The sequence below is a fragment of the Danio aesculapii genome, chromosome 5 (assembly GCF_903798145.1).
Source record: "Danio aesculapii chromosome 5, fDanAes4.1, whole genome shotgun sequence".
NCBI lineage: Eukaryota > Metazoa > Chordata > Actinopteri > Cypriniformes > Danionidae > Danio > Danio aesculapii.
In genome coordinates this window covers 20,382,081-20,394,387 of record NC_079439.1, presented here as the reverse complement: position 1 = coordinate 20,394,387, position 12,307 = coordinate 20,382,081, and the positions used below count along the sequence as shown (strand labels likewise).

Sequence of the window (12,307 nt, the reverse complement as noted above, 5' to 3'; positions counted from 1 at the left end):
CTGAGCCCTGAGCTCATAAGATCCTCGAGCCCTGGGCTCCCTCTCGTTAGCAGTGCGAGAGGGGAGTTTGAGCTCAGGTAGATCTTGATGAACTCCCCCGTCTTGATAATGGTTATCGACAGATAATAGGGATAGCTATAGAGAGATTTACTGCTTATTGAGAGCTCATCTATGGTGCCAATTTGGTATGGTCAAATTAATCATAGTGCGTGTTTTTGGACTGTGGGAGGAAATTGGGGAACCCTGGGAAAATCTATGCGAGCACAGGTAGAATATGCATAGTTTGTACAAAATGTTGACTAGCCTAAGGACTTTTAACCAGTGACATTCTTGCTGTTCTAACCACTGGGCCGACGTGTCACCCAATCTAGAAAAACGAGGAAGGAGTAAGGGTGGAAGGGGGGATTCTTCAAGACGAAGATACTGAAGTAAGAAACAGTGGTTACTTATAGTTAGTTAAGAATCATCTGATTGGAGAATCATGTTAGCTAATGCGGGACCAGCCGTGGGCAATCATAAGCATGTGATCCACTCAAAATAAACTTCACTATGTGAAAGGAACAATTAAACATTTAAATTATTTTTAACATTTAGATTTTTTTTTTTACCACATAATATATATATATAATTGGCAATAAATGTAAATGCGTCTGCACTGATTCATTGTTATATTATTAATATTTCATATTTGTAAATATATTAACAACTTACATCACACAATAACTATACTGTCAAATATTAAAAGTAAAAAAAGTTTTGAATTGAATTGTATGTGCACAAAAATACTTTTTTTTAAAAACAATAATGATATAAGACAAAATTAAGCTTTTTTAAAAAAATTATAGTGTATTATATAAATAGTGTAGTTTTATTAAACATTATTTTTATGTGAATATAATACTATGCCAATAAAATTCATGCTCTATAATTATTTTTTACAATTAATATTGTATATAATAATACAATAATTAGTGGACCCTCTGCAGAGCCTCAACAGACACCTTGGGGTCATAGGTTCACTGGAAGACCCCATGCACTTATGCTCTAATGAGAAAAACATGTATTTGTTAATTTTTTTTCAATTTGTATTGTAGATTATGTTTATGCGTTTCATGGAATACCCACCACCTCACATTTCCTTGTGCTACACTCAATTAGAATAAGAAATAGAAATCTTCATTGTCCACACATGTGGTAATTTCTTTTTTTTCTCCCAAAAATCACAAATACAAAATCACAGAGCACAAATTGTTCACAAATTCCTACACCACAGATTACCAACACACAAACCTGAGTATAAAACCTATAAAACCACAGAGTAACATACTAACTACTTCATAGTCATTTGTTCAATATTGTAATAGCAGATGGTATAAAAGATTTCTTAAAAATATTAGTTTTTTTCTGTAGGTACTCTGTATCACCTACCAGAAGGAAGATTTTCAATTTCATAATAAATAGGACGAGTAGAGTCCAGAGTATAACTATATGAGGCTTTTCATCTGGTCTGGTTTATATACAGTTCCACAAGTTGCTTCTGGTGGTCCAATATGATCTTACTAGCTGTGTAAACAATCTTTGCAAGTTTATACTTGCTTCTAGCTCCAAAATATCCATACCAGCAAGAAATATTATAGGAGATAATACCGAATACCCTTACTAACATTAAAACTACAGCTGAAGTCAGAATTATTAGCCCCCCTGAATTATTAGCTGTTTAATGGAGAGAAGATTTTTTTTCAACACATTTCTAAACATAGTAGTTTTAATAACTCATTTCTAATAACTGATTTATTTAATCTTTGCCATGATGACAGTACAGAATATTTGACTAGATATTTTTCAAGACACTTCTATACAGCTTGAAGTGACATTTAAAAGGCTTAACTAGGTTAATTAGGCAGGTTAGGGTAACTAGGCAAGTTACTGTATAACGATGGTTTGTTCTGAGGACTATCAAAAAAATATAGCTTAAAGGGGATAATAATTTTGACCTTAAAATGTTTTTTAAAAAAATTAAAAACTTGAAAAAATAAATAAATAAAATTCCTTGCTCTGTTAAACATCATTTCGGAAATATTTTAAAAAAAGAAAAATAAATTCAAAGGGGGGCTAATAATTCTAACTGTATTTGCTTTCCATAAAAGTAAGTCTCTGTGTTGCCTTCTTATAGATCTAGTCTGCATGTTCAACTAAATTTAAACTACCATCGAAAATAATCAACAATCTCGCGTGTTTACCCTCAATAATAACTGGATGATATATAGGCTGCCTTTCCCTACTAATAATTAGTTCCTTAGTTTTTGAAGCATTTAGTGACAAAGTACTCTCCTCGCACCATGTAACCAGATGTTCTATGTGCTCAAAGTAGGCCCTTTCTAGCTCCTCCTTTCCTCAAGTCCAGCCATGGCCATGTCATCAGCATACTTGAATATGGTAATATGGCTTTCAGAAATCTGCATTTCTTTTATATACATTGAAAATAATGCAGGTGATATTATACAACCTTGGGGTACTCCACTGTTCAAAACAACCTCTTCAGACTTTGAACACTGTAGAGGTTGTTGGCACTCACTCAGTAATTCAGGAACTTGCTTAGTATATTTGACCGGGATAAAGAGTGAGTAACATAACATCACAACCGCTCTGTCTCTGCTGTGCACTTTCAGCGGGATGTCAGTCAATGTCAGGCTTAAGAGAGACAATGTGGCCAAACCAGGGGGTGAATGATCCAGTTTCAAAACAACACAACTTGGCTGATCCCTCGCCATCAGAGGAATCAAACTGCTGATAGTTTCCAGCAGTGCTGAATTAACTAGTGCTTAATACAAACACCAACTTACGTTACAAAATGGGGGTGATTGCCCATCTTCTCTTCAAGTTTCTCAAGAAAAGTGAGATCCGTGGCATCACCTGGCCTCACACACTCCTCATCCTGAAACATCAAACCACACAAGTTCTCTCATGTAAGAAATCAACCAGTGCACAAACAGCAAACAATGCTGTTCTTACTTACAGACTGAAAAAAATCTAAGAAAACTTAAAAATTCTTCAATCAAGAAGCATTTTCTAGACAAGTAAAAATTATTGTTTTGTTTTCAGAAATATGTTGAAATTAAGTGAGATTTTCCTTTAAAACAAGAAAAATAATCTGCCACTGGGGTAAGCAAAAAATATTGTTCTCTTAAAAAAAAGATAGTTTTTTTTGTTTGTTTTAGCTCAGCAGGAACATAACATCATAAGATATTAATATTAGGTTAGATTTAGGTCGTGACATCAAGTGACCAAAATTCAATATCTAGCCAGTGTCTAAGGACAACAATATTTTTACGTCCAATAATGATATCAAATTAGTTGTGTTGGAAAGTGACCAAAATCCAACGTCTGATAGATATCACAGTGTTAACGTCCACACAACATCAAGGTGTAACATGATTAGATTAGATTTGATTTTAGGTTGGACGTTGGACATAGACGTCTGCCTGACGTTGGGTTCTGACGTCAACCCGATTTTAATTTCCAAACAAAATCCAACATCCCCATGACGTTGGGGTACATTCAGAGCCGGATTAACCAATGGGCATTATGGACACAGGCCCAGGGGCCCGTGCACACTTGGGGCCCCTGCGAGGATGGGAAAAAAAAACGCCGATTTTGTAGTATCTATTTAGGCTAAGTGCAAATAGCACACCTCGTTAGAATGAACTAGTTGAGTGTTCCCGCTCATCACCGTTCAATTGACAGAGACAACATAACTAAAGAGAACGGCAGATAGTAGCGTGAGTGGCCTAGCTTGTAAAGCGGATGGCAACATGTTTTAACACGATCGATCATGAACCTGTTTCGAATCCAGCGTCCAATGAACTCATCCTTCTTTTTTCCCCCACTATAAATCAGATTTTACCTACTCTTCATCACGAGGAAGACAAGTAGGAATCATTAATTATGGAAGACTCAGATTCATAGAACTGAACAGGATTGGAGAGGTGTTATATCCACATCATATGCATTATAAGTATGTAGAAGTTATACATTAAAAAACCCTTTAATATAAATTTTAGTACTGCTTCAGTGAACCTGAACAAGTATAATAAAATCCATTAATTTTCACTAGTTGTATTAGTACATTTTTTTCAAGCTTTAAATTCTTCAAAAATAAGTTAAATCTTTGTAGACTAGAAATCTTTGTACTGTATATTATTAATTTTAAAAATGCCGGCAATGCATTATAGATTAATTTTATTTAAAAATATGATGTTAACCTTATTTTTAATTGAACTATATGGGTGCGGCCAGGTAGGGGGGCTACAAGACATTGTGCCCAGGGGCCTCTGAATTCTTAATCCGAGCCTGGGTACATTGGGGTACAACGTCAATATGGCGTCATGTTGACGTCCTGTGCCTGCAGGGAAGGAACAACTCACTTAATTTTGACTTATTATTTTTGAAAACAAGAGAATAATATTTGATTGTCTAAAACATGGAAAATTAGTCAGTGACTTGCGACCCCAATATCCTCTGAGGTGGTTATAAATATATAAACCTTGCACATAATGGCGCACACATACCAATAGGCCCAGGTCTATTCATCATTTAATTTCGAAGAACGTCATTCTGAGACCAAGTTTATTTATTTTTAATGTACTTGAGTGCCGTAAAAGTGCCAAAAAGTTTAACCTGGTGCCATAAAATTGTGTCTTTAATATAACGTAATCGCCCCGGATGTCCCAAAAAATATCTAAAGGCTGATGGCTTTTATTTGCATTTTTATAAATTTTTTATTTACTTTTTATGGATAAAATATGGTCATTGTAATAGTTTGATAAAATAAATTAATTTTTTTTTAATTATCAAGCTACCCCTCCTCATTGTCCCTTGACATACTGGGTGGTCCCAACCTCAACTTTAGGAACCACTGGTCTAGAAAATACTTCTTAATTTAAGAATTGTTTTGATATAGGTTGTTTTCAATCATGTAGTTCTGATGACGCGCGAAATTCAGATGGAGGGTAGGAAGTAAAACTGAATGGAAGAGGAAAGTCTGTATTTTTGCGATTTATTCCATATTTTAAAGGAGATATATATAGAAAATAACCACATATGTTGGGCATGATCCTTACATCATGAAGAGGGCCGAGTTTTTTACTGAACTAAAATATATTTGCCTGTCATCGAGGCGGTACAGTATTATTACATTACATGAAAAATACTATAGTAAGTACTATAGTGTTTGGAAGCACACTATAGATAGTTACTTGAATTAAACTAATAATCACACATTATACACTTTTCTATGTGGAAGAATGACTTCCTGTCCTCCATCTGAATTTCACACGTCATCAGTGACGTTGTGAAAACAACCTATTTAGGCTAGAAACAAGACAAAATCTCATTTTCACTCAACAGAACAATTTTTTCTTTTTTTGCAGCATAATGTTCATTTCAAAAGGCGCTAGAGAAGTGAACTGTAAGTGTATAACCATACCAACACAGAGATGATACCTCTGTGCTTCTCCTCCACCAGATCACATATGATTTTATTGTTGAAGAATTGAACAGGCTCCCACTGAAACCCAATTAAACAAAGTGCCGAAGAGCTTTATTCTCTGATTTACAATCTTTGAATATCACTGCATACGTGATTACTGAATGATTGATAAACTCACCCCGATTCCTTCTGCTTCATACTCCTCCTGTTCAGCCTTTAGCGTCAACTGAATGAAGAGTTGCTGTAGCTTCTCATTGCAGTAGTTTATACAAAACTGCTCAAAACTAAGCACATATAAAAATAAAATGAACAAAAACATCCACAACACAAAATAAGCACATGATAGAGTTTTAGCCTGAGTTTTAAATCTACACTCACCAGACACTTTATTAGGTACAAATATTCAACTTCTTGTTAATACAAATCAAATTTCTAATCAGCCAATCACATGGCAGCAACTCAGTGCATTTACACATGTAGACATGATCAAGTCAACCTGGTGCAGTTCAAACTGAGTATCAGAATGTGGAAGAAAGGTGATTAAAGTGAGTTTAAATGTGACATGGTTGATGCCTGATGGGCTGATCAAAGTAAAGACTGGTGTATTGTCGATTTGTCCTATCCTGTCATATTTTCCTACCTTAAAAAAGTACACTGCAAAAAGCGAGTTACTTTACTTTAAAAAAGTGAGTAAACCCGTTGCCATAAAAGCAACAACATTGTATCTTGGAACAGTTAAGCTGACTTATTTTTTTATGATTATGCACATAATTCATTTACTTAATTTTAAGGCAACAGGTTTATTCATTTTTTTTAAAAGTAAAGTTAACAAATCACTTTAAAAGCAATGGGTTTACTCACTTTTTTAAGTAAAGCAAACTAATCACTTTTCACAGTGTAGGTAGCACATTTTGCTGACAAAATATGCTACTTATCAGATGGTGCTATCAGTGTTTAATTTGATGTGGAATTGTGTGATTATGAGGCTGTAATATCCCCCTAACCTACCCCAATCCCTAATCCCAACCATTCAAATACAGTGTTGGTAGAATAATCTGACAAGTAGGATAAAATATCAGGACACCGCCTCACACGGTGCAATTTGTAATAATCCTATACGATTGTAGCTTGTTAGACTGCACAAACAAGATTTCCACGTCACAATGTAAGATCTCAGTTGTCAGGGTGTCAGACTGAACGACAATCAAGAAGCGCCAAACCTGGACAAACAAGAAAAACAATCCAGAGTTTGACGTCATCCATCGGTCATCCATCCCGACACATTATAACCTGCGTTCTGAAATCATTACCCACAGCAAACATATACAATCTGTAGCATTAATTGTGCTCATGAAATGCCTTAATAATAAAACCAGAAAAAAGGCTGTTTTAACATTTCCTCGTGGTGGTTTGAAGTTGTTGTGCTGATAGTATCGTCGGATTTGGTGCTCCTATTGGTTCTTGATGTGATGGTCATCCTAGCTGAAGTCACAATGCAGGAGAGTGTCGGAAATCGCGCAGAACACTGGCAAAACTTCACTGGAGGGAAGGTTTGATCGCAACAGCCATTAAGTGACTGTTAATGAACATGTTAAATCGGTCTCAGATGACCAAACTCTGGATGAAATTGCACAGTGTGAGCAGGGCTTAATTCAGAAACTGCGGATCTGCCAGGATTTTCAAGCACAACTATAATGAGAATAGTCCAAAAAGTTTTAAAATATGCAATAAGCATCAGTTTTGTGGGACAAAAAAACCTTCTTGAATATCTGAATCCACAACATGTCAATCCTTCAAGCAGATGAGATACAGCAGCAGAACGAAAACCACTGGCTCGTCTGATGCATCTTATTTTCATCAACATTTAGATGGTAGGGTCAGAATTGGGCATAAAAAATGTGAAAGCATGTATGCATAATGCCTTGTATTAACACACAATGCCTTGCATTTCTTACCCAACCTTGGCCCCTTAATAACAGTTAAATATTGCTTACATGACACAAACTACTTAAAGCATTGCTCCTGACAATTTCCATCTTTTCTGACAAAAGTGTACCTAATCTTGTGAGGGCTACTTTCAGCAGGATACAGTGCTGTCATAAGGTTCAAATGATCTCAAACTGGTTTCTCACTCATAATTCCGAACACATACCTGTTAGCAGTGAATACCTCAAATCCATAGATGTCAAGCAATCCAATGACAGTCTTCCTTTCAGAATCCTAAACACAAAAAAAGTGGTGAAGAATGAAGCAACACTTCCATTTCTTTAAAACAAAACCAAATATATCCTCAGTCTCCTCATAATTGTTACAAGAAATTTGCAAAGTTATCAAACTTAATATTATTGTTATTTAACATTTTATTTACTTTATTCTCCAGAGACTCATTGATCCTGGTGACCAACCATGTGAAGGCACGGTCATAGATGGCTTTGGCCAAGGCATCTCTGGCATAGATAGCATGATCCACAGTGAATGGACTCAGAACCTAAGGGCCAGAAAGACTGATTGGAGAGTGACTGTTTTACAAAAAAACAAAACATTACACACATAAATCAATTTTACCTCTTCTGATTTGGCTTCAATCTTCCTAAATGTAAGAGCTCCATGAAGGACTTGAACATGGACACCTAACAGCTGAACATTATCATTAAGCAGTAATGTTACACAGATGTGTGGAAAAAAGGCTGATCATTCTGGAGCAACTTCACAAAATCAGTGCAAGCTGTTTGGCATTTTAAATAGAAACTGACCTTGGATACCCATCTCAGCGCTGCATTAGAGTTTAAAATAGCATAGCCTTTGTTGTCTCTATCAAAGTGCACATTCCCCAGATGAAGCACGCTAGATATGATCCCAAAAAGATGCTAGAGTGGTAAAAAAAAAAGATCTTCTTATGATCAAAGCTGTCAGCATACTGGCACAGATCATAGATATACACTACCTGACAAAGGTCTTGTCACCTACGCAAGTTTTTGGAACAACAAACAATAACTTGACATCTAGTTGATCATTTGGTATCAGAAGTGACTTATATGAAAGGCAAAGGCAAAATAAGATTACGCTTATTTGACCAAAATAAAATACAGTATGATCATGCCTTGATTTTTAATTATTTAATTAGGACAGTGAGGTCTGACTTGCTGAGACAAAAGTCTTGTCACTTAACAGAAATAATGTACAGTATAGAATTTAAAGTCATGGTGCAGTGGAAAAAGAATGAATATTGTGTAAGACTCCCATGAGCTTGGAAGACTGCATCCATATATTTCTGCAATGATTCAAATAGCTGAATAACAGGACTCCCAGAGTTCATCAAGATTCTTTGGATTCACTTTTAATGCCTCTTCCTTCATCTTACCCCAGACATGCTCAATAATGTTCATAACTGGTAACTCGGCTGGCCAATCCTGGAGCACCTTCATCTCATTTGCTTTCAGGAACTTTGATGAAGTATGAGAAGGAACACTGTCCTGTAGAAGAATTTGCCCTCTCCTTTTGTTTGTAATGTAATAGGCAGCACAAATGTCTTGATACCTCAGGCTGTTGATGTTGCCACTCTGCAGATCTCTCGCACACCCCATACTGAATGTAACCCCAAACCATAATTCTTCCTTTACCAAACTTGACTGATTTCTATGAGAATCTTAGGTCCATGCAGGTTCCAATAGGTCTTCTGCAGTATTTGTGATGATTGGGATGCAGTTCAACAGATGATTCATTGGAAAAATCTACCTTCTGCCACTTTTCCATATGATTAACTTAATGTCAAGTTATTATTTAATGCTTTTACAACTGGGATCGATAACAAGACTTTTGTCAGGTAGCATAAACAGTCAAGCCAGAAATTCTTAATACCCCTGATAAAATCTGACCTAACCTCCTAGGTCTTGAATGTCCACATTTGTGGACAGCACATTTTAGCTCTTAAGAGGCTATTTAAAATACTTTGAATGTCCAAAATGGGAAATAAAATTGTTTTTACTCTCAAAGCAACTTGTACTTGTCAAAACAAGTACAAAAAAAAATTCTATGTTAAATATGCATTAAAAAAAATTCAGGAAAAAGTGTTTTATGTAAATTCGGACCACGAGTCCACATGTATGGACATCATTTTTCTCTAGAAAGTACATTGTATCAAAAGATGATACTTAGGGTTTTATTGTAATTAGGTTCCAATAAGCCCAAATAGCAAAGAGAAATAAAAAATGCATGTAAAAAACACCTTGGGCTTTAAGAGGTTAAAGTAAGTTTGTTCAAGTGTAACGAAAATCTGAGAATTTTTTTTCCCACAATGATGTCTCTTGTATATGGTCTTAATATCTTTTGGGAGAAACCTGTGTCATTTCCACTTTAAAAAAATTGCTGGTTGAATAAAAGTAATTTCGGGCTTGACTGTACACACACACACATACACACACACACACACACACACACACACACACACACACACACACACACACACGAAAATGTGCATTATAAAAACACCTCTCCTTACCTCGATGTCACTAGCATCAAAGTCAATGACCGATAACGCATTTTTAACAGTTTTCCAGTCATTCTTGTCATTGATGGAACTCACATTGGAACACTCTCCCTATTGAGAAAGCCAATGTATTTTTAAAAACTGTCCATTCTTGTAGTGATATTGACACCAGATTTCGATTTAAAACCATACCTGAACTAAATAACAATAGCGTTTAGTGTCCCTCTCCAAGCCCAGCTGCCTCAGCAGGTCTTCCTCCCCTCCTTCCACCAGCTGGTAGAAGATATGAAAGTTTCTCTCGCCATGGTTTTGGTGAACCACTCTAGACTTTTCCAGCAGGTAGCTGAGTATGTGGCCACCGACAGCATCTCCCTGTGTATTAGAATCCAGTGTTTATCTGCATGCAATATTATGCGATGAAATGAAGCTAGCATCTGTTCATACCTGGATATCAAACTGGATGTCCATATATTTTCCAAAACGGCTAGAGTTATCATTTTTCATAGTCTTTGCATTTCCAAATGCCTAGAAGCAGATTTGATGAATGCATTGTATATGTAGGGAATGTTCAAACCTATTCTGGGAGTATTTTTGTTGGACCAACCTCTAATACAGGGTTAGACATGAGCATGCGGTCCCGCACAGTGTCCAGTAAGGTGGAACTAGGGCAGCTGACAGCATAGTATTGCAAGATCTTCTTGGAGGCCTCGGTTTTGCCTGCTCCACTCTCCCCAGATATTAAAATAAAGTGGTTGTTGGCTTCAGATAGCATGGTGTGGTAGGCATTATCTGCTAATGCATAACTAAAAAGGACAAAAATATTTAGTGTAAAAGGTTTCATTTGCTAAATTAACAATGGAGATAAATTCTTACATATGCGGAGGAAGCTCAAAAAAGTTCACTCCCATGTAAAGGTCCATTTGTTTCTTGGTATAGATGTCCAACTCCTTGTACGGGTTTACAGATATCAGTAGAGTACCTATGTAAGTCTGTGAAACCAAACAGGTTTTTAAATTAAACTTAATCTCAATAAATACACAAGGTTTTGCGTTTTGATTTTTCACTCACATATATCAAATCCTCAGTGAAACGTTTCTTCAGATTGTCCAGGAAAGCTGTTTCACTGTTGTGGGCATCCAGAAGCACAAAGTCCTGGATGCCAACTCGGTCTCTGGCAATCAGGGCTCCCTCCAAGTCCAACTGACCCAGTTTAACCTTTCCTTTCTGCCAATCAGACAAGCACAACACTGACCATGACACAATTTGTTTACACTGATGAAGTCTATAGGATTGTGCCATTCAGCACCCGTAAAGTTCAGAAGCTTAAGTTTTTAAAGTGGCGAAACAGTCAATTGCATTAATTCATTAGGTGTGAAATATTGGTTATGGATAGGGCCAGACACAATCTGCAGACATTTTTTGCTATTTCTGCGCAGAATTTTGTAATAATTCTGTGGAATTATGCAGATTGATTTAGGCAGTATCAGAAGTAAAAACTTAATATATGAAATAAAAATAATACCTTTTTAACTTGTATTCAATGTTTAGATTTACAATGCTAATCCAACTAGATCCACTTATTTAAGCAAGTCTCTTATAAAATATATCAACTAAAAGGCAGAAAATATTTCTTTACATATTATATATTGTAATTAAATCATAGAAATATTTTCATTCATTCGATCATTTTATTTTCGGCTTAATCCCTTTATTAATCCGGGGTCGCCACAGAGGAATGAACCGCCAACTTATCCAGCACATGTTTTATGACTGTGGGTAAGTGTGTATGGAGGTTTCCCAGAGATGGGTTGCAGCTGGAAAGACATCCACTGCAACCCATCACTGGGAAACCTACACTCACCCACACTCATACACTACGGACAATTTAGCCTACCCAATTCACTTGTACCACATGTATTTGGACTATGGGGGAAACTGGAGCACCCGGAGGACCCAGCCGAGGCTCGAACCAGCAACCTTCTTGCTGTGAGGCAACAGCACTAAACCTTTTCATATTAGTCAATACTATTACTGAAATTGAATTAAAACGGAGTAAATATAAATTCACACAAGTAAATAAACAGACTCAATGATGGGCTAAAAATCTGCCGAAATCTGCGGATTTCTGCACTCACAGACTCTATGTGGGCCTAGTTATGGATAAAGAAATGGTGGGAGATAATAAAATGACTCTCGTAACGCACTACTTCAGCAAAGATACCGACTCTTCTCCTTTTCATTAATAGGCTTGCTATCATGTCGAGACCGAGACCAAGAATCAGGGTCTAAGGTCTCTGATTGAGTCACGATCATCCAACCGCATAATCCCCTGC

The 12,307-nt window shown here is 36.4% G+C and overlaps 1 protein-coding gene across 1 annotated transcript in view; it reads right to left on the bottom strand.

The window, feature by feature from the left end:
• The window catches only part of myo1ha (myosin IHa), a 25,331-nt gene extending 14,058 nt beyond the window's left edge, over nt 1-11,273 (bottom strand). The window contains exons 1-13 of the mRNA XM_056456862.1: nt 11,043-11,273; nt 10,848-10,963; nt 10,579-10,777; nt 10,419-10,499; nt 10,167-10,346; nt 9,987-10,085; nt 8,242-8,355; nt 8,054-8,125; nt 7,857-7,976; nt 7,641-7,708; nt 5,667-5,772; nt 5,486-5,566; nt 2,844-2,935 (exon numbers count right to left, since the gene is read on the bottom strand). Coding sequence (XP_056312837.1) covers nt 2,844-2,935; nt 5,486-5,566; nt 5,667-5,772; nt 7,641-7,708; nt 7,857-7,976; nt 8,054-8,125; nt 8,242-8,355; nt 9,987-10,085; nt 10,167-10,346; nt 10,419-10,499; nt 10,579-10,777; nt 10,848-10,963; nt 11,043-11,273 — 1,559 coding nt within the window. The remainder of the gene's footprint in view (nt 1-2,843; nt 2,936-5,485; nt 5,567-5,666; nt 5,773-7,640; nt 7,709-7,856; nt 7,977-8,053; nt 8,126-8,241; nt 8,356-9,986; nt 10,086-10,166; nt 10,347-10,418; nt 10,500-10,578; nt 10,778-10,847; nt 10,964-11,042) is intronic.
• Between the last annotated feature and the right edge of the window lie 1,034 nt (nt 11,274-12,307).